We start from the raw sequence: 27,034 nt of genomic DNA on the forward strand, positions 1-27,034 counted from the left end.
TGAGCTAGGCCCTAAATTGTTCTACTATTGTATTTTTCAACTTACAGCTCATTATGTTTCAAGGCATCCTAAATAACAAGGTGGGGGGGGAGTATTTTAATCAGCAGTTCTCAGACTTTTATCTCTGTGCCACACTTTCAGAATAAAAACTTGCTCGTGCCGCACCAATTTTTTCTTAATTGATAAGAAATACATTGGAAAACAGAAAGAAACAACTCCTAGCTTTCAACACTTGCCACCAGCTCAGCTCGCCAAGACTCTCCTCAGACCACGCCCCTTTTCTCAGCCAGAAATAAATGTCTGATGTAACGAGGATTAGGGTCTTGGCATCTCGGCGGCAGGAGATCGAAAAAGACACAAGGGGGCAAGACCTGGGACAGCTGGAACGCTCTTGGGCGAGAAAAGGGGTCGAGGAAACTCAAACTGGGCTCTAATCCTCACCTGGGAAGTGTCTGCCATCTCAAGACTTCACCACAGGGCTTTATGGTCTGAGGAAGGGCTCAAGCAGGTATGGGGGAATCTTTTCTCTGGACTCAAGGGGTAGTTAGCTAGAAGGGAGAGGCTGCTGTGAGGAAACGTCAGAGGAAAAATGTTGGTAATCTGGACAATGTCTTCTAGTGACTTGGATAATATCTATATTATTGAGGAACGGACTATGCAACAAGTATATCTTGCACAGAAAGATCCTTGTAGAGTTGAAACTTGGGACATTCTCCTTCCCCCTTCTAAAATGCAGATTTGGGGCTTTAATAAGCAGGAGATGTTCCAGCAGCTGTTGATGTAGGAAAGCAGCAGAGAGCATGTACATGATGGCAAATACATCCCTACTGCATGAAAGGGTGTTAGATCTGTTTTCTAGTGCCATGTGATGTTTCTCTGATACAACTGGGGCGCCATAAGTGCGAAAGCTTGTTCCCCAAGGACACAAAGTGGGTAGCAGATAACCCATGCTAGGGAGCATGCTAGATGAGGCATCATTACTGCAAGGTCACTTAGACAGGAGGGCAGAAGAAGGGGAAAGGGAGACTTGGTGGCTGTTCAGTGTATCCATATAGAAAACACTCTTTGCAACGGCTAGGCAGCCCAGCTTAATGTCCACAGGGCAAATATTAGCACTTAGCCCCAGAACATGAGTTGATGGGTGTTTGCTCAGTCCATAAAGGAAAATGGCTTCTGGCACAGGAAATCAAAAGACTATGATCTGGACTAACCATTTGCTCTAGGAGACCCTGTCCAACACAAAATTGCAATGGAAGAATGCTGAATGCCCCCACAGAGCAAAAGCATGGAAATGTGCTCCCAGTCCAAGCTGGCAATCTCGTCAGGCCATGCAATACATAGCCCTTGCCTCTGTAACATTAGCTCCGTTGGCTAAGCGATAATTAGCTTTCCAGTTTCTAATGCACTCTGCAGATGTCACAGTGTGTCTCTCTTTGGACTGTCCTGTGGCAGTAAGTAACATAGGATGGTTAAAAGGCTTCCTATTGGGAGGTAAAGCCATTTAAATTTGCCAAACAATTCTGGTTCTTGAATTACGGGGCATAATGTGACTTGCTCCAGCCTGCAGCCAGAGGCTTGGCCTGAAAACAGGACAAGAAAGAGGGATGTTATATATGCCAAAGCTTGGAACTAGCAAGCGGGAAGTCAATTCTCTCACCCAGCCAACATTGTCTGTGCATTTCTCAAATAAGGGAGGATGTGACCACAAAGTTCAATTTCCTACTATCATCGTTTATGGATTCCACATCACGTTTTTAGATGCAGGCCACGTTCAAGACTGAAGAAATTGCCAGTGTGTCTAAGTGATAGCTGGATGGCAGGTCAATGCAAAATTAGTCTGAACACCTTGCTGGCATTGTAGGCTGCAATCCTATGGTTGCTTACCAGGGAGCTGGCCCTGTAGCATTCAGCAGGACTTTGTTATGTGAATAGGCATGTTCAGGATTGCAATTGTTGCTTGATTAATTAAGCAACTCTTCTATTTGGGCTGACTCCAAGGCTCATGAAAGGTAAAGAGTAGGAGGAGATGAATGGAGAAGGACAGTGGAAAAGGCAGGAATATGTGTGTATTTTCTTACATTTATATCCTGCCAACTTCCCCAAGTCCAGGTTGCTTATATCAGACTAGTCGCCTCATACCTGGTGCTGCTTGATAATTCTAAGAAACCAAAAAAATCTGTGCAGTTTTGAAAGGCTAATTCCACCATCTTGATCAAAATGGCATCCAATTATGTCCATATCCAGACAAAAAAACCTGCCCCTTGATCTCAGCCTCCATCAGGTGAAGTATGGTTATAATACAGTGGTACCTTAGGTTAAGAACTTAATTTGTTCTGGAGGTCTGTTCATAACCTGAAACTGTTCTTAACCTGAAGCACCACTTTAGCTAATGGGGCCTCCTGCTGCCGCCGTGCGATTTCTGTTCTCATCCTGAAGCAAAGTTCTTAACCCGAGGTACTATTTCTGGGTTAGCGGAGTCTGTAACCTGAAGCGTATGTAACCTGAGGTACCACTGTATTGTATGAGGTGACCAACTGCATAGAAAATAGATGGAGAAATTTTTAAAAAATACATAGTAGATGTGTGAGACATGTTAACATTTCAGACCTGCTAAATGGATTGAAGGATAAGAGAGCTAATGGTGAAAGGATTTCAGGAAGCAGTAATAAGGAAGTGAGAGCATGATTCTGCAACCGGCAATGATGGCAATTGCATTTCCATCCTGAATTCTGACTCATTGCCTGGTGAATATACATGACACAAACTTAGTATCCGAGAGCCAGGTTTGGAGATAATCTACAAGCAATTTTTTTCAGCCATGCTGCAATGACAGGAATGCCACCCCCCACCCTCCAGAGCGTATCCGTTTATGCCAGTGGCATGCTTGCAAAATGATGCCAGCTGAAGTGGGTGTATAATGGATGATGCCTTAAAACACCACAGTCCTAACCTTGCCAATAGTAAGTTGTATTGAATTCTATGGGGCTTATGCCCAGCTAAAAGGGCTTAGGATTGCCACCCCATTGCTCATAAAACCAAGGTTGCTCATGATGTTGGAGACCTGATGGTTGTGTACATGCGCAGCTTAACCCCTAGCAATATTAGGCCCTTTGAAATCTCAGGGCTAAGTACCTCCAACTCCCATGAGATCATCATGTCAGAAATCCATGCCTGCCTGCCTGCCTGCCTGCTTCCATCCTTCACGGATCAAGGATCAGGGTTACATCTCCCAATCCTCCCAGGTCAGTAACTTAAAATAGTTGCTGCTGATATAGGGAAGTCTCTCTAGCAGCACGGAGGAGGAACACACAGCCCTACATGAACTATGTAGTTCAGAGAAGCTGAACTTTGCTCACTGTAATGTGCTCAATTCAAAAAGCTTGAGCTCAAGCTTTTTATTTATTTTTTATCCTCAAGGTCATTTGTTTACAACCCAAGGGCATTAAAAACAAGGCTCCTTTTCTTGCCTAAGTGAGAATAATTCTGCATAATGATACAGACCAAATGAATATAACCATTAATTGCAGTTTGGTTCTGGAACCGAGAGGTTTCAGGAGACGACCTTGTATACCGAGCTTATTTTATCAGTCAAATTGTTACAAATGTACCCCAACCTGTCCCCAAACTGTTAGAGAGACAAGATCTGTTTGGGTCACAAAAGAGATAGCAGAAGGCAGGTTCCTATGCTCCTGACTCAGGTCATTGATCCATGTAGCTACACTGACTGGCCCCGGCTCCCCAGGATTTCAGACAGGGGACATTGCCAGCCCTGCCTGGAAATGCCAGGGATTGAACCTGGGACCTTCTGCATGCAAAGCAGATGCTCTACCACTGAGCCACAGCCCTTCTTCAATGGATACCAGAGAAAGGAAGGGGGCAAATCCCCTGCAGACAACTAGGTCCCCACCTCCAAGAGCAAAGTCCAGTTCTTTCTAGGGCTTTGAATGCTTCATAACTGGATTAAAATTCAAAGTTTGGAGAGAGCAAGCCGGATGAATGGGCTGTTTCTAAAAACGGGTGAAATAAAATAGAATCATAAAATCGTAGAGTTGGAAGGGACCCCCAAGGGTCATCAAGTCTAACCCCCTCCAATGCAGGAATCACAGCTAAAGCATCCATGACAGATGACCATCCAAACTCTGTTTTAAAACTTCCAAGGCAGCCCATTCCACGGTCACAACAGCTTTGAATGGCAGAAAGGTCTTAAAACGTTTTGTCCTTCAAATGACTCACTGCTCATTTCTATAACCTAGAAAGCCAGTTTTAGTCTCTCATCCACTTGCACATTTGTTATTATTGCACAAATGTATTTGGCTTCATGCCCAGGACAGTGGCAACATTTCCAGCATTTTCACATTCAGAAGAAAGAGCAAATTTACAAAGACAAGCATCCCAAGTAGGGCCAGTTGTTAGGCAATACTATGTAGAAACAACAACACACACGAGAGATGTGTGTGAATAGCTTCGTTAACGTGTGACCCCAAAATTTTGGATCCCCCTCTAAATGTTAATGAAGCTTTCATGGAGACTGATAAACTCTTGCTTTCCTTTGCAGTCAAGAAAATGTTCCCCCTCCTTCATTCAGATCACAGCAGAGAGCCGAGGACACGGGTCCAGACCATTATGGGGGAGCTCACAGATGGAGAAGGTAAGCTGTCCTCAACTGCCATCATCTTCAGAGGTTGCTGACCTTCACAGGATTCGTGCATTGGCTTGTTTTCACTGGGCTTTTCGTTTACAGCCTCTAGCTCACAAAGGCAAAGGCTGCAGTCCCAAGCAGACTGCCCCTGCCCCCTGCCAGTGGGGCTTTAAGGAGAGGTGGATCCACCACTGCGTTCATAGCCAGCAGCTCATGGTGGCTGTAGCAGCAGGAGCAGGACAATAGGGCTGGATCCCTCCGTCAGCTCCAGGCTGGCTCCGTGATTGTTTCCAGGTTAGGCCCAATGTCACGCAAAGGGCAATGAGACTGGCTAAGGCTCCAGCAGATCCCAGGCCGGTTCATACCTCTCACCCACCCAAAGAACAAACAATTTAAGTGCTTTTTTGACAGTAGGGATACCACCAAGATACCACCTTCCTGTCAGCATGCCCAGTTGCCAGAAGGGGGATTTTAGTTCTTGTGTCCTTCCACTGGCACTGGGAGACTAGCTCAGCTGCAGATGCCTTCACTCACTCCAACTCCTCCTCCTCTATAGCCTCGCCTAAGTGGAGCCTAGATGGCTCTTCTCATAGCTCAGTAAACAACCTTTCTGAGGTGAAGGACAAAATGGTGCCCCCATTCCATAGACTGAAGCTGACCACTTCAGTACTGGCGATAGGACAGTGCTCTCCATCACGCTTGAGGGGAACAAGCTGTTGGGGGCAGGTGAGGGGAGTGGGCAGGGCAGGACACATGGGGCAGATGCAGATTTGCTCTCCAATACCTCCTTCCCCCTCTCCTCTCTCCCCTCCAGCATGAGCTGCCTCACTTCCCTGCCTTACATTAGGGCACCTTTAATTAATTTACAACCAGTGTTTTGTAAATCAAAGCCTTTCCGCTGCCTCCATGTGACATACGCCTGTTTTTCTCAGCTCTGGTGGAGCTTGATTTAGGAAAGAAGGTGAGCATTCCTCAGGATCTGATGATGGAGGAGCTCTCCCTGCCAATCAACAAGGGCTCCAGGCTGTACCAGAAGAGGCAGAGGAGAGTGCAGAACTTTGTGCTGGAGCATCCTTCGGGCTACAGAATTGTGAGTTGTGTTTCCGTCCTGAGGGAAGAGGCAGGAAGCTCTGTGAGAACAACCTTTGGGTCCACAGCAACAGGTGCAGCAAGGGAGGCAGCAGTGCTGACCAAATGGACTCTTGTTTCTCAACCATGGATCCCTGACTGCCTAAGAATGAGAAAGCGAATCCTTCCCAGTTAGGTTGCTGAGATGGGTAGGGGGAATGGCAGGCCTCTTAAATCCTGTTGCTTGGCATCAAGTGTAGTGGGTAAGCTATGTTCCATCTTCATCCACAGCCTCCATGCCATCCTCGCCTCTATTTTCCACCTGTTTGTTTTTATTCATTGAAATATCTGCACACTACTTTTCTGCCCCACTAGCATTTCCCAAGATAGTCCATGGAACATCAGTTAAAAGCAAGGTCAGGGAGCTGGATGCAGCCATCAGCTGTGAGAAGCATTTTCATTTGCCCACACAGTTTGAAATCAAACGGCATCGGCAGAGGAACAGGGCTTTGCAAGCACCCGTACACAGGGAAAGCACTTCATGTGATGTTGTGGCGATATCAGGTGGGCCTGTGCCTCTGCAAGCACCGCCAGTCAGCTGATGGTTTGCTCTGGCCCAGGCACAAAGTTTTGCAGGCACCACTCATTAGTTGATTGTCAGTGCTTGCAAGGGGCTTTTAGGGGCTGCCAATCAGAGCCTCACCCTGAGATTATATTTGACATTGGGCATAGCTTGGGGAAAACAGTCTCATGGGCCAAACTGGAACCCCTGCCAGGCTTAATGAGGCCCATGGACCAGAGGTTGTCTACTGCTGATTAAAAGCAACAGCCAATAATAGTGTAAAAACAAGCAAGGACTAAGCATTGGCAGCCAGATCATAAAGCCATAAAAGGAGGGGAGAGAAACCAAACTAAAGATAAGAGGAAACAAAACATGTGCCAAAAATGTCAGTAAGATGGGGGCAAACTGGGTTGTGCCACACGACATGAAGCAAAGTCTCAGTGGATGTGCAGTGTGGGAGAAGGCAATCTTCCAAAAAGCCTTATCCTAAACCGAAAGGTTTTAACAACTAAACACCTAGGAGCTATTAGAGGGTGCCTTGAGAACAGATGCCAAGACATGTCTGCTCCTACTGATGACAGACAGAACAAGATGTCAAGCCACTTCTGCTCTCAGGTCATCCTCTGTCCTTTGAGCTTCACAAGGCATGCAAGATTTAGCATGGTGGTCATGCACTCAATGCATGGACAAGATCATCTGGCAGGCAGGCAGGCAGGCAGGCAGGCAGGCAGGCAGGCAGGCAGGCAGTCACCTCTGACCCTCTCCTTGGCCAGCAATACCCCTCCTGGTCTAAACAATTATCTCTGTTCACATGCTATTCGATGGGCTAATAAAATGAATTAGTGGGCTGTATGCAACTGCATGCTGCTCACAGCAGTTCCGTTGGAATTAATGACCCCAAAATAGCCGTGTCTATTGACCTCAGTGGGTTTACTCTGAGTAGGACCAGCATTGGATGCAACCCAGTTATAAGTTTATTGCACCAGCTGTTGTGCTGTGACATGAATCTTCCAGGAAAAGGGTGCCTAACTTATTTGGGCCAGAGGGCCACAGTCACTCTTAGTCAATCCTCCAAGGGTCACATGTCCTGGCGTGTCGTTCTCTCACAGGCACACATGCACAGCACATACGGTACATATAATAGAGACAGGCAGATACACAGTTCCCTCCTCACTTTCTCAGTTGTGGATCAACTGAGGAGGGGGGCTTTATTGCTCCCTGCCTGCTCACCAAATGATGGTGAGGGGACAATATACACTCCTGCTAAATCATAGGGCTGTGTCCACAACAGCATTGTGCATTTCCCTCTCTCCCTTTCACCCCCCTCATTTTGCTGCTGCTGCCACTGCCCAAACTGAGTGTTTAAGAGATCAGGCCCCTGAACGGGGGCTTATCCACCCCTGCTCAAGGAGTCGGTGCCATGCTTTGCAGTCTCTTTTGCTCAGCAAAAGTCAGTATCAGAGACTTAGAGCTGAATGCATTCACATTGGAAAAAGTCCCCATTTTCTAATTATACAGGCATGATCAGTTGGGCCTGTGTGGTGGGCCTGTGATCTTCTTCTTATATAGCGGCTACATTAAGGCCAAATAACTACCTTTGACAGTAAATGTCTTTGACGGCTTTTCTTTAACTCATTCCTAAAGTAATTTAACTGTTAACACCTCTGTCTGTGAGTAGCTGGAGCACATCTAGTCATCCCAGCATTTAACCTACACATATATTCTCTAGTAGTCTTTTTAAGTTAAATCACCTGGCTCATATAGCATGCATTTGACAAACCACTTCTCTCCCCCCCCCCCCAATCTTCTAAAATAGGTTCACAACTGAGGCCACCATATTTGCTATGGGAATGGGTATACAATGCAAAGGCAAAATTGTGAACCACTGCAGAATAAGCTGCAGGTCTGCCAATTCTAACAGGAGGCCATATTTAGCTTTAATCTACTAGTGTCTGCATTCTCTCAGCCTTAGGGCTTCTCCATGGCCCTTGCCCATGTCATGTATTAATATTCTTTTCCTTGCTCTCTTTGCAAGATCTCAAATGCTTCTGAAGGAGGAGGAGGCTCACACGCTAATTACGATGGAGTTGGCATGTCAGAAGGACAGGTAGTGTGCATGACTGCTGCGTGGGGAAGATCCCACTTGCTTAGGCTAGAGTTTAGGGTCCATCATGAGACCTGGAGAAGCCAAAAAGTGACACACTGAGGCAGATTCACCCTGAACCTATGTCATTTGGACTTCTTTCCCATAGTCACCCATTTCCCCGATAGGGAGCAGACTCACTGACTATTCCAAGTTAATATTTCAGTGGGGGCAGTGTAACTGTCTTCATGCATGCACCCAAATATGTACCTGATCTGCATGTCCTGTCATTTATGTAGCATGTGATGGAAGCGTAGCTCTCAGTGCTTGCTGATTAGGTTTCAATATCTTGCTCAGCTTGAAAAGTGAAATTTGTTGGTACCTTTCTTCTGAGAAAGGGAACCTACACTACAGACCAACTGGTATAATTATCATTGCCTCTTCCCAAGGAATTCTGAGAATTGTAGTTCTGTGAGGGGTAGGATAGGGCTTTCTAACAAGAAGCCTCAGCCCACCAAGAGTCTTTGGGGGAAGCTCTGTACTCTGAAACCAATATAAGACTGTAGTGTGGATATGCTAGTTTCTAACAATCCCATTGTAGAATACATGGCACTTGGGTAGCAGGAGGTGGAAGCACTGGAAAGCATTCAGGCAGTTTTGGACTGCGGTCCATTCACAGAAGCAGCGAGATGTGTTCTATTTCCTTCAAGCAAAATTATTTTCCTCAATGGTGAATTAAAAAAAGCTCATCCAACCAGGGGCCTGGCTGGCCTTCTTCCACTCCCCTTTTATTATTCTGCTTCTGTCTGAATTTCTATGCCTACCTCAGTCTTGAAAGCATGGTGAGGAGACCTTTCTCGTGACAGAAAACATCTTGCAGCCTATGCCTGTTTCCCTTTGTCTGCTAGTCTATCCATAATGCCGAAGGGAAGGAGAACTACCAGGCTGGACTTCACGAAGCAGCCTCAGGAAAGGCGACACCTCCCAAAGTGCCAAAGAAAACAAACAAAGTCTTGCGGATGAGCAAAGCCCTGAATCCCAATGCCATCGCTCCAGGTATGATCTAGGCACAGCACCACTGGGACCAGAACTCTTATTCAGCACAAAAGCAAGAGTGCAAGTAGGCAGTTTAATGACGACAACAACAACAACAACAACAACAATTTATTATTTATACCCCACCCATCTGGCTGGGTTTCCCCAGCCACTCTGGGCGGCTTCCAACAAAATATTAAAATACAATACTGCATCAAATATTAAAAGCTTCCCTAAACTGGGCTGCCTTCAGATGTCTTCTACAAGTCTGGTAGAGCACCTGCTTTGAGGTCCCAGGTTCAATCCCAGAATTTGAAAACGGGCTGGGAAAAAATCCCTGTATGAAACCCTGGAGAGACTGTGGGGACAATACTGAGCTAGGTGGACCATGGCAGCTTCCTAAATTTCATTAATGTCAATAAATGTCCAAATAATGGTAACAGCAGTCGTTGGAAGGATCCTAGTTGCTGCCAGGTTAAGCCCCACTCCAGTGCTATCTCAAACATTCCCTTGAGCCCTTGACACTGCTATAGTTTTGTTTTGTTTTGTTCTTAATCTCCCTTAGCATCCCTTGCCATTTGTACCTGACCGCAGGTGGAGTCAAGATTTAGTTCCAGGTTAGTTGTAGTTTCGGGAACTTCACTTCACCAGCAACGTTCCTTGAGATGTCTGACGAGACATCTCAATACCCGTTCCCTCTAAGCAGACTGATGCAGAGGACAGCTGAATCAGAGACAAGCTGGTGTCCTTCGTTAAATACAGAAAGGCAGGGGAAGGAAGAGGGAGCTTCTAAGAATGGCAACTGGCCTTTGATGCGGCCACCCTGCTTGTCAAAATGATTGGGGAAGGAGCCAGTGCTGCCTTCGTGTGTGTGTGTGTGTGTGTGTGTGTGTGTGAACTGCACATCTACAAAAAGCAGGATAGGACATGCCAAGGCAAGGAGAAGCTGCCTTCTACTGACCCACTACTAGCTCAATACACCGAGTGGCAGCAGCTCTCCCCGGTTTCAGGCAGAGTTTTCTCCTAGCTCTACTTGGAGATGCTGCGATTGATCATGGGACCTTCTAGATGCCATGCAGATCCTCTACTAAGGACAGGAGGGCCATATTGTTGAATGCTTCCGAAATCTGGAAACAGCCTGCTCTTTCACATCATCTGTTCTAGTTTCTGCTAGGAACAAGACCTCTGAAACCAGATACTTCAGGTTTCTCTGCCATCGTACTTAAGATGTTTTCATTGAATGTGTCATTCTGAACCACAGGCTATTCTGGACCTCTAACTGGTGTACCACCAGAGAAGTTCAACAGGACAGCCATCCCCAAAGGCTACCAGTCTCCCTGGCGGGAGTTCCTTAGCAGCGAGGACTATCAGGTAGACCATGAGACCCGTTTGCCTGAACCTCCCAGAAAAGTGAATAGTTTTGATGTCAGGAGCTTCAATAGGTAAGGCCTCATTCAATTTCTGTGTGGAATTTTGAGCTGGGATGTTCAGCATAAAGTTTAATCAGCATTCATGGCTGATTATGCCCCACAACAAACAACCCCTGAAATTAGAGTGTGTGTCAGAAAAACCTGTAGAACTGTACGCAGGGGGAATAGAGGGGTGATTGTTCTGTCTGTCAAGCCAAAACGCTTGCCCTGGTGGAACAATTCCCTTAGCACAAGATTGAATTCCTCCCATTTATTTGGGAATAAGCACTGTTTCATTGTGAAAAAAAATGGGATAATATATTTTGTAAGTTTAAAATAATAAAACGAGCACCTGCAGCCATGAACATTCCTGCCTCCCGCTGACTAGAATTAAAAACAAAATAAAGAAAGGATGCTGCGGTGACTGGAGGCAGGTCTGTTCCACCCAAGGGGCTGATGCAGGATCTGTTTGTTGCTGCCACTCTCTGGGTGGTCATTTAGGAGTGCTGCAGGGCCACAGGCTTTGGCCTCAAATTGCATCCCTAGCTGCAGCGCTGCTGGCGTCTCAAGATGTTCTTCTGTTAGGCAGACAACCCTTCCAGCACCATGGCTCACTAGCAGTAGTTAATATAGGACTGTTAAAGTAACAGCAATTGTGTAGAAGACATGCTTGCATGTGCCACTGCTTTGCCATTCATTACCTTGTGGAGAATTCTCACAAGTTAATACCTTCAGTTCATCATGGCTTATGGTATGAAAATGTTGGAAGATGGCCCCAGAAAATCTAGCATATAATCATAAAGCAACTTTTCAGAAAAATGCAGGACACCCCCCCATCGCCATCAACTAGGGATGGGGAGCCTGTGGCCCTCCAGATGTTGCTGAACTTCACATCCTGTCAGCCCCAGCCAGCATGGCCAACGGTCAGGAATGATAGGAGTTGTAGTCCAGCATCCTCTGGAGGGCTAGATTCCCTCACCTTGGCCCAGGCCAGTGGTGTCCAAACTTTTTCAAAGAGGGCTGGATTTGATGAAATGAAGGGCCGTGAGGGCTGTCCAAAGTTGTTGACCTTTTTTTAGAATTGAAGTTGTTGAGGTTTTTTTTAGGATTTTACCCCAGGAAATAAACTGCCGCAGTGCCCGAATTAGGCCCCTGAAATGGACTTTGGACATGCCTGCCCTGGGCAGTGCTTGGTTTGAGGTAGGGCTTTGCTCTGGAGTCTGGTATCACTTCTAGGACTTAGCTGGAGGACATGTGGGTGGTGCTATTAATGTATTTGCATCCGTCTTCTTGTAAGTGTTTTTCCAGAAGTCCCATTCTGCAGGGATACAAAGTAAGTACAGTCATACCTTGGGTTACAGACACTTCAGGTTATGGACGCGCCAAAACCTGGAAGTACTGGAACGGTTTACTTCCAGATTTGGCGCTTGCGCATGCACAAAAGCACTAAAATGCACTTTGCGCATGCACAGAAACACCGAGTCGCAACCTGCACGTGCGCAGACACAGCGCTGCAGGTTGCGAACACTGCGGGTTGCAAACATGCCTCCCGCACGGATCAATTTCGCAACCCCAGCGTCCACTGTATGAAAAATGCTTTAGGACTTGGGGCTCACTGATGATTGGGCTTATGAATTTGTTCCCAACTGCTAGTAACAGAACCTTGAAATTGTAAGTCTCCTACATCACTGTGTCATTGGAACTGGAGGAAAAGGAATCAAGTGAGGATTCTGTTTACATCCCATGCCACTCTCACATGCTTTTAACCAAGAGTTCTGTTCTGTTTCCTTTCTGCATTAATCTGCAAATTAAAAAACGACAGCACTGAAAAGGTTATTTTAATTAGGTATCTAAATATATATTTTTTCTCAAAGTCATATGTAAATCTATATTTTGATATGCTTAAATTGCCGAGAACTGTGTTCTGACATTTGGAGAAGTGTGAAATCTGTTGTGGAGCTCAATTTCAATCCGTACATCATTATCTAAAAGGCTATTTCATGTATGAATTAATTAATACTTAATGCCTCAACCACCCCTAACTCCTGGCACTGAAAGTGTAGCTTCCATGCGTACTTGAACAGTGGCACTTTTCCTTTTTAAACTGCACTAGCTGACTGCTGTCTTTCACTTACGGGGGTATATATTATAAGAAAAGATTCAAGAGGGCAATGCAGTTAGGTCAAGGGGAAATACTCTGATTTGATAGCACAGTATTAATCCATTCACCTTAATATGATTGCCACACTGGCAACAGAAATTAAATGAAACCGATCACATTCATGGCAGAAAATTTTCCACAACTCATAAGGCAATAATTTCCGAGTTAGACTTCCCAGTTTTTACAGTGCAGCCAACCTGATTCTATAAAGCAATCCTAACTCCTAACCCAGGATTTGTTGGACAGGAATGGATTGACGTAGCCAGTCTTTATTTTTCTTGTGCTAGCTCCAAGCTGGTACAACAGAGTAGTTGACACTGGGCTCCTCCTCAGCTGCAAGCCCAGGTTATGACCCAGCGAATCTTTGGCTGACCTACTTCACTCCTTCCCTGACCACAATCTGTCCCATTCAGACCCTTTCCCTGGCTACCAGCACCAGAAATACTGCTGCTGCTACCTTGTCAACAGCTCCCCCGATGACCTTGCCCCTGGCATAAACCAGGAAACCTCTGCCACATCCAATTCCACCCACAGCTTTGCAAATGAAAACAGTCACCAACTTTAATCTTAGAGATCCACACAATGCAGTCAAGGTGCCACTCGTATTTTTGCCTTCATCAGCTGCTAATTGGCAACTTTCAAAACTTCATCATCTGCAGTGTATGTGCTAAAGCATAATTCATAGCCTCTTCACATCTAAATAAAAAAAAATCTTGCTGAAACCATGCCCAACTAGTCTTCGTCACTCCCAATGAGGGCCGGCCCACCCTGGAGGCAAGGTGAGGCGACTGCTTTGGGTGGCAGGATCCACAGGGACAGCAGATTTGGATGTAGATATTTATTCCTCCTCTAGTTCCTGATGTAGATCTTCACTTACCCCTTCTACCCTGGCAGGGAGGGAGGCACCATTCTGTGATTTGCCTCAGGTACCAAAATGTCCTGGGCCAGCCCTGCTCCCATTACTGTCTTGCAACGTCTTTTTTAAAAACAGAATCTTCCTGTGTCTCAATATCTTTAACATATGTTGGACCAGGGAACTGTTCCAAAGACTTACTCTTTTAGTTTTGGTTACTGCTCATGTTTCTGTTTATTTCTGGCCCTGTAGCAGAAATACATTCATATATGCTAAACAGACATAGCTGCCTGGTTTCTTCCTCTCTCTGATGTTTTAAATGAACCCTTAGTAGCACTGTATACCAATTGAATTCAGTGCTTACCACGCCTTCATTTGAATGTTTCAGTGATGATGACTTGCCACAAAACAATTCAAGAAAACAAATGTTTCAAGGCAAATAACCTGACTGAAAGGCAAGGAATTTTTTTAAAAGAAAATTATTATTTATTGTATGTTTAAAACAAAACCCACCATGGTCATTAGGGAGCCAAGAGGACACAGAATCAGCATTTGGTATGCAGGCTTCTCTATTGACAGGAGCAGCCTGCACTCATTTTAATTTCCCACATTGCCCTGGAGGAATGCTACATCAGGAAGTATTATGGGAAATAAAAATGGCTGCCTATTGATAGGTAAATGAAGTGAAGGCTGCAATTGGGATCAGGGTAGTGGGCAGTGCAGCATAGGGTACTATGTCAAGGCTGTCTTCAAAGGCAGCCCAGGTGCCAAGATGGATCTTTGAAAAAATATATATACTGGAAAAAATATTTTCTTCTGGTTAAGCTTCTCTTTAGCATTCCAACTTAGAACCTTTTGACTTGAAAATTACTTTCATTTCAGTGCCAACAACACTGATTTATTTTCTCAGATACACCCAGATTTTCAGTTTTTACTGCCCTGTTGCAACTGAAAATAAATAAACTGGCTCTGAGTTTTACACAACATTTTTGTTTGCATAATAATAGTCTTTAACATCTTAAAATTCTAGATAAAACACCCCCAGCACATCTGCCTTCCAGGTGCTGCTTTCAAGATACAATTCCATGTAACATGCTTCTTGCTACACCAAGAACACACATAACTACTTTCAAGCACAATTAGATTTTCACCATAGGACCAAAGTTCTGCAGAGTAACAACACTATTACTATTTTGAAAACAGACACTGACCAGCTGTGCAAAGCAGCAGAGAACTGAAGCCATCTGCAGTCCCCCCTCCGAAAAAAATACACATTGTAAAATAAACACATGCATATATTTCACAAGTGTGAGGCAACTCAAATATTTATAGGAATTGTGTGTGCACTAGAAGAACATCAAGGGAAAACTTGACTGAAACATGCCAGCAGTGAACTCTGTGGGTGCAAGTAAAAACATAAAACATAATTAAAAATCATTTTCTGAGGCCCTTCTTCGTGTGCTTCCTCCAGAAGGTGGCAACACGAGAACGGGCCTTCTCTGCAGTGGCTCCCCATCTGTGGAATATTCTCCCCAGGGAAGTTCGCCTGGCACCTTCACTATACACCTTTAGATGCCAGGCAAAAACGTTCCTTTTTAACCAAGGCCTTTGGTTGATTTGATTGATATCCTATGCCCTTTTAAAATGTGGTTTTTTGTGGGGGTTATTGGATTGTTGTCTTTATTTTGATTATTTATTTTGTAGTTTTATATCTTGATTTTGTTCTGTGAACTGCCCTGAGACCTCCAGGTATAGGGCAGTATATAAATTCAATTAACAACAACGACGATGTAGCTGAAACTGCTTAGAGCAGACTAGTGCAGCAGATAATGGGAAACGTTTATTTTCAACCCACTTTTAATAATAATCGATCGCCATGACCACTACAGATTGTCAGGACCCACACTATTCTTCTGAATGTAATTTGCTTTAACTTATTTTTAATTTCTGAATTTTAAATTGCTGTAAACCCACCCTGGGACCTGCTGGCAAAGGGTGGAGAATAAATTTAATAATACATGACCACGAAGGACCAACACATACCGTAATCTCTTCCCCACTTAAGACTGAACGTGTGCTACACACTACAGCCTTCTCTTTTTGTACCCGCAGGACTCCAACCCCATTTGGCGGACCATTACTGAATGATGTGATCCTTGGGTATGAGATGAATGAAGCCCCAACAGACATGAGCAGCTTGGAACTCATGTTAAACAGGCCCAGCTTCAACAGAGCACCTCGGGGCTGGATACAGGCGATGCCAGAATCTGAAGATCTGTAACTTGCTACAGTGCTGCTGCCTGACTTTTTCCAAAGCCAATGCATGCTAGCCTCCTAATCATGGGGAAAAGAAAGAAAGCACCCTTTTTGAATTCCATGGTTTTACACACGAAGATGTAACAATCATCTGTTCCTTAGCAGGTCTTAAAATTTGGTAAATACAATCTCAGATGAACAACAACACATGACATATTACACTATGTCATGATTTAACAGAAATAAAGCCGAAAGGGAAAAGCCATGTGTAAAAAATGAAGTACACCTTGTGATTCAGTAGCTCGTAGAAGCATCTTTAGCAGCAATAACACAAAGCAATTGTTTTCTGTAGGACTTTATCTCTCTCACATCATTGTGGAGGAATTTTGGCCCATTCTTCTTTACAACATTGCTTCAGTTCATTGAGGATCGCTCTTTCCTCCTTGACATTGTGTTAAAACACACCTGAATGCTCCAGACCAGCAAACTGCTAAAAATTCACCTTTTATAGAGGTGGGCACACATGCTGATCATCAATTAAGCAATGACATTTGATTAGCAGCCCCTGTCTGCTACTTAGCTTCTTAATTCTTATGGAAACAGTAAGGGTAGACTTAGCTTTTCACACATGATTTCTCCATCTTGACTTCATTTCTGTTAAATAAATGATGGCACGATATGTCATGTGTTGTTGTGCATCTGAGGTTGCATTTACCTAATTTTAAGACCAGTTAAGGGACAAATGATTGCTATTATGTCCTGATATGTAAAAACCCCTAATTCAAAGGGGGTGGACTTTGTTTTTCCCATGACTGTATATACCTGCTAAAAGGGAATCTCTCTAGCATAGGATAGATACCGTACTCACACACAAGGCAAAGTTGGAATAGTAGGTTATGCTTGTTACTATTACATGCGTTCTTCACAAGCTCCTGCCTAGGGCTTTTACTGTACAATTTAACTGTACAAGCACGGCCTGCAACCCACTTCATATTGGGATTTCTTATGTTTTTGAAAGGATCCTACAGTGAAGTGAGGCCTTCTACCAAGCCCAGAACTGCAAAAGCCAAGATGTCAGGTTGCTGCTTAACTCTCAAAAGGAACCTAGTTTGTTCAGGAAAGTGAACATATTTCCTTCTGAGAAGCATGAAGCTACATTCAAGTTCAGATGAGTTATATTTCCTTTGGTCTAAAGAGAAAAACAAGTCTGAATGCCAAGTTTGTGTCAAATACCACCCCAAAATTTTCTATGGGGTGCCATCAAAGTAAGATGCTGTAACAATAAAAATCACATTAATATATAGGTAATAGCAATAAAGATTTGAAAGCTGTCTTCTAACTTCATTTTTTGCTTGTCCTAGAAGCTATTTGCAGATAGTTTTTTGCATTCGAGACAAGACCCAACATCTAACTTGAGAACAGGGGGGGATGAGTCATATCTTTAAGGCCCAAGACAAATTAGGTTGCAGGGACACAGTAGCAGTTTGCTATGGAACCTAAATACAACATCACCATGGTGCTAATGAACTAGTGCTGAGAGAGCCAACTCTGCCATCTGATGGGAGGAGCTCTTCCCATTAGCTCTTGCGGAAAGCAACACAAAGTTTTGTTCTCGCTATCTAGCCTCATTAAATATGTAGCAGGATATGTGAAGTCTAAGAAGCCCATTAATATAAAATATTTAAATTTGAACTTAAGGATTAGAGAAATTAGTGGGAAATGGACTCAAGGAGGGGGGAAAGCAGGGCGGTAAATTAATGCTTGCCATTTCAATGGAAATTGCATGTAAACAGCATTCTAGGATTGCAACTTAAGTTCTCCCTACCCACAAACTGGAAATAAAACAGGAAAAAGGGACTGAAATTAAAACAGGAAAAAGGATTGCCACTTAACTGACCTGTTTGTTACTAATACAGTTCCCAAAATGGACCGTGAGTGGGCGCCACTGGTCTGATCACACTGCCCTGGGTTTTCTACTCTGCCTGTATTGTTACAGGCATTTTATAAAGCAGACCTACATATTCCAGATCTTGGAATAGATGAGAACATACCAGCAGTAATAGGAGAGTTTTCATTTAAATATCAACTTTCATTAGTTTATAGCTGCTGCTGCTGCTATTATTATTATTATTATTATTATTATTATTATTATTATTTTGTTTATTCAGCTTTGTGGAACTCCTGTGTAATTTTTATGGCTATTTTAAATTATTGGTATTTATGTGGCTATTAAACTAGGCAGTTTTTCTTAGATTGTTGTTAGTGATTGAGGGGCTACAACATGTAAAATAAATGTAATATTAAGAAAATTAGCTGTCAGAAGGACTCTTTAAAACGGAACTTAAAAGCGAATTCCTACCAAAGGGGGCACTTCAACAGCTATTCCGAACATCGAGAGTAGACTTTCCATTCCAGCTCCCATAACACAGCATATAGGCAATTTAATAGGTATAAATATCAGACTATTATTTGTTACAAAATCCTTGTCAGTGAAGGAATAGTTCTAAATTTATGAACTGGAAGTGATGTTTACATTTGGAAATATGTGGGAAAATAAAATGAACTATATTTTAAAATGCTTGTTGCTTGGTTATTTGGTAAAACACTTCAATATTTGAGATTCATCTCTGATGCCATTTTAGAATTTGTTAAAGCATTCAAATTGCTTCAATAAGGACTTGGGCACTTTTGATAAATAGCATACCACCTGCAGTTTCACACCAGTGTGGGGGCCTAAAAAATCAAAATGCATTTGTGCAAATGTTCATCAGTCACTTTTATATTCCATCCTTTTAGTAAATGAGGCGAACACTAAGCAATGCCAAATCCATTTCTTTTACACAACTGCCTCTGGAAGCAAATTCCAGATATCACTGAGTGAACCTGCAAAGTGCTGTATTTTCTTTTTTTAAAAAAAAATGCACACAAGGTAATAAGACTTGGACATAGGTAAAAATATGATTCTCTTTACTAGGACACATGACAGACCTGATGCAGAAAAACAGACGGTACAGGGTAAATATCGAAAACACATATCTAAAAGAGCCATCAGTAATCAAGTGTTGCGTTAGGAAGTAAACCAGACTAGTTTCAGTAGCAAATGGACATGAAGGCCACATAAGTCACAACTCAAAGAGTCACCAACCCCTTTAACAGAGGTTTAACAAGCATGCAATGCTGCCGCCTCAACATTTTGGTAGCATGCATCACAGACAGAATCATGAATAATGGGAAACAGCGTTGAATAGAAAGTGGCACAGCATCCATATGCCCCTCATTATAGTCTATGACCTCCCTGTATCTTTCCATTCCAGCTCAGCACCAAGAGAAACTTGAATCTAGTTTTAATGGCAACACAGTAATTTGACATTCAAATAGATTACTACTGAAGGGCTTTCCAGGCCACTCTGAACAATGTTGGGTAGTTTCCACTGGGGATTACCAAACTGTCTTAAAGGAGGGTGTCTGGTTTTGTTGCCAAAGACTAGTTTATTTGAAAGTATCCAAAATTGAAAACGCTGATGGGATTTGTAGTTCTACTATAATTAAAATTCCTCTAGGTCATTTTAAAAAAAGAAGCCACTGTTTCCTCAAAATACTTGTATCAAGTTCTTTGGTTATACAAGTGATCTGGTTTTTTGTTTGTGTAACACAGCTGGACTGAACCAGGGCCGTGTGACTATGAAGGAGAGATGTTTTGTTTCCTGCACATTGTAACTGAATGTGGTATGCTACCAACGTAAAGTTCCATTAAAAAAAACAAAGAAGAAGAAAATAAACAATGAGAATGATCTTGCGATGTTAGGGGCTGTTGTGCTTCCCGGCATGGGCACCCATTCTCTGTGGATCTTGAGAAGGATAATGGATAGGACCCGGAGCTCTCATGAAAGGAGGTGGGGGACCCATCGCATGAAACATGTGTGGCCCAAAACCTGCGGAAAAGAGAACAGACAATCTTTGACACTTGATCAAAGCTTTTATAGGTAAGAGAAAATTCTCTGAATTTGTGACTGGCACCTGACATACTCCTTTAAATAATGTCAGATACCTTGATTTTGTTGTCTTTAACACAATTTCTTTCTTTTTTATTTTATTGGTTATTTTAATCCATCTTGCTTGGGTAAGCCACATGGCACGCTGTGGGCTGTTTCCTAGCAATCAAGCACAAGACTGGGCTGCAAATCTCCCATAGAAAAATAGTCTGACCCCACAATTACATTTCCCACAATGTTGCTTCACAAGCAATTCCTTCTCTGTTGCTAAATGGCATGATAAAGTTGAGCGGGATGAATAAAGAAGCAAACACGCTCAACTAGCCTTCTCTTTAAGTGAATACCAATAAAAGATGTTCTGGAGGGCCAAGTTTGCCTATACCTGTCCTAGAGATTAACTAAGCAATAGAAAGTAGATCCATGGATGCAAAGACAAGACATTCTGCCACATATTTCCCCAGAAAACAAAGGAAAATTACCTGGGGGTGGGGGTGGAGCAATGCCAGGCGGGGGTGGCAGGGCAATGTTCACCACAGCTGGAGGGCCACTGGGAGGTAGGTTGAAGTAGTTTGCAGAGGCTGCCTCCTCTTCTGCTGCAGGAGGAGGAGGAAGAGCTGTGGGGACACAAAAGCCTTGATGTCAACCTTTTTCAGCAGACAAGAGCCACCCAAGTCCATGGAGCACTACTGCTGTCCATTTTCTCAATGTCTATTATTGTTCGTATAGGTTCAGTAAAGGAATTTCCTTCCCTATCAAAGCTACCTGACTCTAAATCAAATGCCTCATCTTGCCAAGGCCTATATTATTAGATTTCAAATAAGCTCAACCACCCAACCTTTAAAGTAGGAGGGAGAAATCTGCAATGCACTAGATGTTCTTGGACTACAATTCCCATCATCCTTGCCCCATTAGCTGTGCTGGCTGGGGCTGATGGGTGCTAGAGCCCAACAACATTTGGAAGACCACAGGTTCCTCATTTCTGCCTTAAAGTATAACTTAACTCCCTCCATCCATCCAGGGGTCCTTTACCTTTAGTTTTTACCTCCCTCCCTTCTGATAAAATTATTCACAGACTCTCTCGTAAGCACAGTTTCCTTCTCTAGTCCTAATTCAGCCAGTCTCTAGCTATGCCAACTTCAAAATGAGACCTTCTTAACCTCTCAGAATAAAAATGTTTATTGCACCCGTTTTCCAAATAAACAGAACAAGAAGAGCAATTTTTCTGCAATTCACCTTGTCTAGAATGTCAGAAAACCCATGTTTCTGAACAAGGAGCACTTTCCTTACCTCCAGGTAATCCCGGCACTGGCTCCAGTTTTATACCGGATTCTGTGATTCCTTCTCTTTCCTTTTCTTTTCCTCTGGCTGCTTGAGACCTGAAACCAAATCAAAGCATTTGAACTATGGTCAAGTATTAAGCTGGGTGGATGCTGGACTTCCAGATTTTAAAAACAGCTCTTTGGTCTTGGTCATGGTGACTAGTTTGGAATCTGCTGAATTGATTGCTTCTGTCGAAAGGTGTCTTTTGTACAGGTACTGTAACGAGCTGGGATTACAGGTAAGACCTCTCCCTTACAGTAGCTGCTTCTAATCTCAGCTTGTTACATAGAGTGAAGATACCAGGTAGCCTGACATCTGGCTGGTTGTTAGGGGATCAAATGCACATCAATCTCTGACTTTTGTCTTCTGGGTTTCTGGGGGTTTCCCTGTTGTTCTTCTTCTTCTGTCTCTCACAGCTACAATAAACCTACCATTAAAATTATGGACTGGTCATTTCTTCATCAGAGGGCAAACAGGCAAATTTAGCAGGGGATCAAATACTTTCCCCCCTCACTGTATAGATAGGAAGAGAACCGGGTAGCTTTCTTAGAAGTGCCATAGCTCTATGAGAAGCTGCACGAGTTCAGCTTGGAGAAGAAGCAAGATGGTCTCTCAGCTACCTGCAGAAACTGCCAAGGCAGAATCTCTGAAAGAAAAATACATGTTGCCATCACTTGATTTCCTTATCACTCACCTGCCCCATTTCACATTAAGCCTGCGACCATTGACAATGAGCTTGTTGAAGGACTTCTCTGCTGCCACTTCTGCAGCTTGTCGGGTAGCAAACTGGATAAATGCACACTGTTGCCTCTGCACAACAGTTATTGTCCGGATCTCACCAAACTGATAGAAGTGATTCCTGAGGAGGAAACATATTCCAATAAAGAAATGCCCCTTTTCACATTCCTGAAGTCTAAGATGCTTCAAACCTAATACACTCCACAACCTCAAAGCTTACTGTGCAGACATACCAAAAGACATGCAACCAACACTGCCAAGCCTGAAGTAGATCCAAAAATGCACTTACCTAAGGTCAGTCTCAGTGATGGTGTCACCCAGGCCACCTACATACAGCGTTGTAATTGTCTTGTCATCAGGTGGGTCCAAACGAGGCATTGTGGAAGCTCGTTTGAGAAGCTTGTCAGCCACAGGATCATTAATTCCATAGTAACGATCTTTGATATTCTGATCTGCAAGCGGATCATCTGGATCTGTAGGTTTCTCATGTCTAAGAATTCAAGAGCAATATTTCATGACATTTGTTGTTAAGTGCCAATTTCACCTGTCTCATCTAACCTTTTAATTACTCAGCCATCTGCTTTCTTGATAAAGTTTACTTTTTCACCATAATGATACCTGTAGGGACATTCTTCTCCTCTTTTACACTCTCCTTTCACCCAGAATGAACAGATATGTGGACGGTTGCGTTTATAGTAAGGTGTGGTCCGAGCCAGTTTCAGCAACATGTCACTGGTGGATGTTGCCTTTCCTAAAGCACCAACAGGTCGGGTGCCATCAGAGTTCATGATCTACAAAAGCAGAGAAACAGGGATGTACACAATAAAACCAGGTGGAAAACACATGTCTTAGTGATCTGGTTCATTTACTTTAACGCCACTAATTACACAAGAAACATTACTTCACCTCTCTTTCCATATTTTGGGTGTAATACTCTTTGTTAACATCCGACTTGGGCATATCATCTTTAAGCGAGAGTCCAGCATCTCGAACCTGAATAGGCAAACCTAATATATAATGGGGAAACAGAAAATTAATATAAAAGCAAAACAATAATGACCACAAACGTTATAAGCAAAGTATTTAAGCAAATAGTTTGAGAGCATTTGAAAGTAGATCATGGACTAAAACCATGGACCTCTGTCCAGTTATTTCCCTTAAGAGAAGCAGGCTGAGCACATACTGCAAGAGACAATTTCAACTTCATCTCCACTATTAAAAAATGTCAGCAATGACTGCCTAGCTTTGGAAAGCTGATGCTAAATTCAGACTCTCCAAGCAGAGGGAATAGCACTAGTATGTGCCATGCAGGCCCAAATGTGGAAGGGGAGTCCATATACAATCTGTTTTTATACTGAAATTGATTTTAGATGTTTAAATTTTGTATCACTCAGCATTCCAGGATCCTTTGAGATGAAGACCAGGATATAAAATTTTAACAACAACATTCTATACTCGGCAACAATATGTTAATTTTGTATTTGCACAGTGTAGTAAAATGATAGCTACACACCATACTCCAGGTCAAGAAGGCAGGTCTGACAAACATTTTTCAGCTTGCTGCATGTTTGGCACACTTCTGTCTTCTTAAAGCGCATCCGTACACCCGGGCACCAACGAAATACTGTGAATGGCCTAGCACAGATCTGAGACAAGATTGCATTAACATGTAGCAGCCTATCTAACTATAGAAGAACACATGACTAGTGCACTTTCAGTTCTCAACACTACATAAACTCAAAACAAGGGAAGTAATTATTGGAAGACTCAATGAGGATGGGAACTGATTGCAGTGTGTTTAGTCCTTTTCAGGCAATGCTATCTTTGCTGTTCTCCATTATTCCATTGTGGAAATGAATGATACGTTTTGCTGTGTAGATCTAGCAACACTGTTGTATACATGTTCTATTGACACCATTGAAGTGAATTGAACTAAACTAAACTAAACTAAACTAAACTAAACTGCATGAGTAAGATTTAATGCTTATCCTTTATTGCTGTGACACTAAATTGTCAGGAAATATTTCTACCAGTAATACAACCACCCTTTAAAATTATGTCACTGTAACATACTCTCTTTTGAATGACAAACATACCTTGCATTCTTTTCCATATTTCTCTTTGGTCTAAAATAAAGGAAAATACATGTTAGAAAAAAAATAACTGTATCCCAAGATTATATGCCTTTTGAAATCCAGTTTACCTTGTCAACTCCTACAAATTATCTCCACAATATATGTTAACTGTACTGAATGTTACTTTATCTGCTCAGACTGTCCTAGGGAACAGAAGAGAATTCACACTTTCTCTGATAAGAATATGCAAAAACCTCTGACCTCACATCTCTTTCTAAAGAGACTGAAAATCATATTTCTACAAGAAATGTTATCTTGATCTCCCTTCCAAGCATAAAGGATACTGCCTGCCAGGGATTCAATGGAAGTAGTCGTTTTTTATACACAAAAGGGAAATGTTTCTTACATTAAATCTTTGTGGGAATGGCTGGTTACATAACAGCTGTGCATGTACACCAGAGTGTAAATTTGAGCATTAGTAAAGAATAACTTCAGAGAAAAATGATTCTTATGGAGAGCCTGCAAACACAAATTGAAGCACATCACTATGATCAGTCAAACTGATTTTAAAAGGATTTATAAATGCTTAATTTCCAATCACAGACAAACAAGTGATCTAAATACCTACTAAGATATTCATCTCAATATATTTAGCATAACCTTCTACCAAGGAAACTATAATACAATACATTGCTTATTCTTGCAAGTGAATACACAAGAACAATAGGGACCCTTGACCATTAGGTCCAGTCGCTGACAACTCTGGGTTTGCGGCGCTCATCTCACTTTACTGGCCGAGGGAGCCGGAACAACTTCCGGGTCATGTGGCCAGCATGATTAAGCCGCTTCTGGTGAACCAGAGCAGCGCACGGAAACACCATTTACCTTCCCACCGGAGTGGTACCTGTTTATCTACTTGCACTTTGATGTGCTTTCGAACTGCTAGGTTGGCAGGAGCTGGGACCGAGCAACAGGAGCTCACCCTGTTGTGGTGATTCGAACTGCTGACCTCCCGATCGGCAAGCCCTAGGCTCAGGGGTTTAAGACCACAGTACCACCCGCGTCCCTATTCACAAGATCAATACCTTAATCTAAAACATATTTTCTTAGAAGCAAAATCCATCACATAAAGAGTACATACTTTATAACAATGAAGTCAGAATTGGAAGTTCCCTGCAAGTTAATATCCTCTTATCTTTGTTTCATTCTGCTGATCTTTAGTAATAGTCCACAATAAACACATACCATTCGAATATAGGGGTTTTCTCCAAGACATGTCTGGCACAAAATGGGGAAATCCTACACAGAAGAAAAGAAAATAATTTCACTGCAAGCACATTTCACCAACCCTGAATTCATAAACAGGATGTCTATAAACATGTCTATAAACAGGACGTTTCAAATTGAATGTCAGAACGAACAACTCAGACATTCCTAATATCAGTAAATGGATCTGATGTAAAGCATTCAGTGTCACGGGCACTTCTGGGGCTGGGTGCTACTTATGTGTACAGTATCAGCTTTATTTTTAAGTGCTGTGTCACAATAGCAAAAAACGGCAAGAGGAGAACAAATGAGTGCAACTCAAATCTCCTGGTTTCTTCAGCCCGTGAGAGAAAGCACAGCAATGAGTTCTCACGTTTAAAGCATGCAGTTAAATACATCCTCCTAACTGCACTTCGGCATATTAGGCGAACAGCCCACACGCCCACTGCTGCACTGTTGCGCAGCAACAGTTAACACCTCACTAGCTTCGCTAAGCTACATTCTCCCCAAAAACGTCTCTTTTACAAGGTGGGAAATCGGATCGACTTCGGTGGTTAGCACGAGGCTTCTCGCTGCCGACTCCCAGGACTCCCTCGACCCGGCAAGAAGCAGGAACCCAGCCGCCTCACTGGGCGGGCGGGCGGGCGGGCGGCAGCGGATCCCTCGCCCGCGGGAGACTGAAGAGCCCCGAGCACCTCCCCCCGCACCCTTCTCCTTCCCGCCCCGGCACCCGAAGGAACCACCCGGCCCCGGGGGGTATTTACCGCATCCTCCCAGTTCTGCCGATTATACGTGTTGGATCCCAGAGACGTCGCCATCTTGGCACGCCGAACAGGGGCGCCCGGAAGTAGACTGTCGGCACGCCGGAAGCGCTCCACACGTAACCTCGCCATAGAGATAGAGACGGGTAGAGTGGCAGTGCCCCGCCCCACCTTTGCAACGGGGAACCGGTGGCCCTACAGACCGGGGGAGGGGGCTTTTTTTTGGGGGGGGGGAGACCTCTTTCTCCCATCAACCCAAGGCAGCATGGCCGGTGTCCAGAGAGCTCAGCTCTACTGAGAGGTCACAGGTGTCCTGCTCCTGTTTGCACAGGATTGCAGCCTGTCTGGAAGCCATAGAATGATAAAATCGTGGAGTTGGAAGGGACCACGAGGGTCATCTAGTCCCACCCCCTCTGTGGTGTTTAGTAGGAAATGCCTAGTGGGAAAGTGCTCAGTTACAGCCCCCAGGGACCCCAAGAGTCATCTAGTCCAACCCCCTGCAATGCATCCGTGGCACATGGCCATCCAACCTCTGCTTAAAAACCTCCAATGAAGGAGAGTCCACCCAAGGGAGACCGTTCCACTGTCTTACTGTCAGAAAGCTTTTCCTGTTGAGTCGGAATCTCCTTTCTTGTAGCCATGGGTTCAAATCCTACCCTCCAGACCAGTCGTCTGCATACTATTACAGGTCACCCCAAACTCTGAGCAGTGCAAGATTCCAGAGGTCTTGGCCCTTGCCCAGGGATTTTTTTCCTTCGGCATGATGTACAGCAGGGACTGTGGTGTCTTTATGATTAAGTGTTCCATTTACACATA

The 27,034-nt window shown here is 43.6% G+C and overlaps 2 protein-coding genes across 3 annotated transcripts; one reads left to right on the top strand and one right to left on the bottom strand.

The window, feature by feature from the left end:
• The first annotated feature begins 316 nt into the window (after positions 1–316).
• Positions 317–18,642, top strand: MYOZ3 (myozenin 3). 2 transcript variants are annotated; one of them, XM_079968329.1, is made up of 8 exons: positions 317–508; positions 2,817–2,960; positions 4,556–4,648; positions 5,572–5,729; positions 8,305–8,376; positions 9,261–9,408; positions 10,649–10,829; positions 15,923–18,642. In XM_079968329.1, the coding sequence occupies exons 2-8, from the start codon at positions 2,918–2,920 to the stop codon at positions 16,089–16,091; spliced, it is 864 nt and encodes a 287-aa protein (XP_079824455.1). In that variant the 5' UTR covers positions 317–508; positions 2,817–2,917; the 3' UTR covers positions 16,092–18,642. The 2 variants fall into 2 exon arrangements, with proteins under 2 accessions (XP_079824455.1, XP_079824456.1); XM_079968330.1 differs by lacking the exon at positions 2,817–2,960.
• Positions 18,643–19,016: 374 nt separating this feature from the next.
• RBM22 (RNA binding motif protein 22) lies at positions 19,017–26,331 on the bottom strand. The gene is made up of 11 exons (XM_079968296.1): positions 26,222–26,331; positions 25,437–25,490; positions 24,213–24,242; positions 23,630–23,762; positions 23,023–23,123; positions 22,735–22,907; positions 22,406–22,606; positions 22,073–22,237; positions 21,346–21,434; positions 20,538–20,672; positions 19,017–19,998 (listed from the first exon to the last, which is right to left on the bottom strand). The coding sequence occupies exons 1-11, from the start codon at positions 26,273–26,275 to the stop codon at positions 19,868–19,870; spliced, it is 1,266 nt and encodes a 421-aa protein (XP_079824422.1). The 5' UTR covers positions 26,276–26,331; the 3' UTR covers positions 19,017–19,867.
• Between the last annotated feature and the right edge of the window lie 703 nt (positions 26,332–27,034).

This window comes from Podarcis cretensis (assembly GCF_951804945.1).
Source record: "Podarcis cretensis genome assembly, chromosome: 2".
Taxonomy (NCBI): domain Eukaryota; kingdom Metazoa; phylum Chordata; class Lepidosauria; order Squamata; family Lacertidae; genus Podarcis; species Podarcis cretensis.

Bases quoted from the DNA above. Each gene is read 5' to 3' on its own strand.
- MYOZ3 (XM_079968329.1), top strand. From the start codon at position 2,918: ATGGATGATGCCTTAAAACACCACAGTCCTAACCTTGCCAATA. The intron at 4,649-5,571 runs GTAAGCTGTCCT...TGTTTTTCTCAG, and splicing joins GGAGCTCACAGATGGAGAAG to CTCTGGTGGAGCTTGATTTA. The intron at 8,377-9,260 runs GTAGTGTGCATG...TTTGTCTGCTAG, and splicing joins TTGGCATGTCAGAAGGACAG to TCTATCCATAATGCCGAAGG.
- RBM22 (XM_079968296.1), bottom strand. From the start codon at position 26,275: ATGGCGACGTCTCTGGGATCCAACACGTATAATCGGCAGAACTGGGAG. The intron at 24,243-25,436 runs GTATGTGTTTAT...CCTTTATTTTAG, and splicing joins AAAACCCCTATATTCGAATG to ACCAAAGAGAAATATGGAAA. The intron at 19,999-20,537 runs GTAATTTTCCTT...TCTTTTCCGCAG, and splicing joins TGCTCCACCCCCACCCCCAG to GTTTTGGGCCACACATGTTT.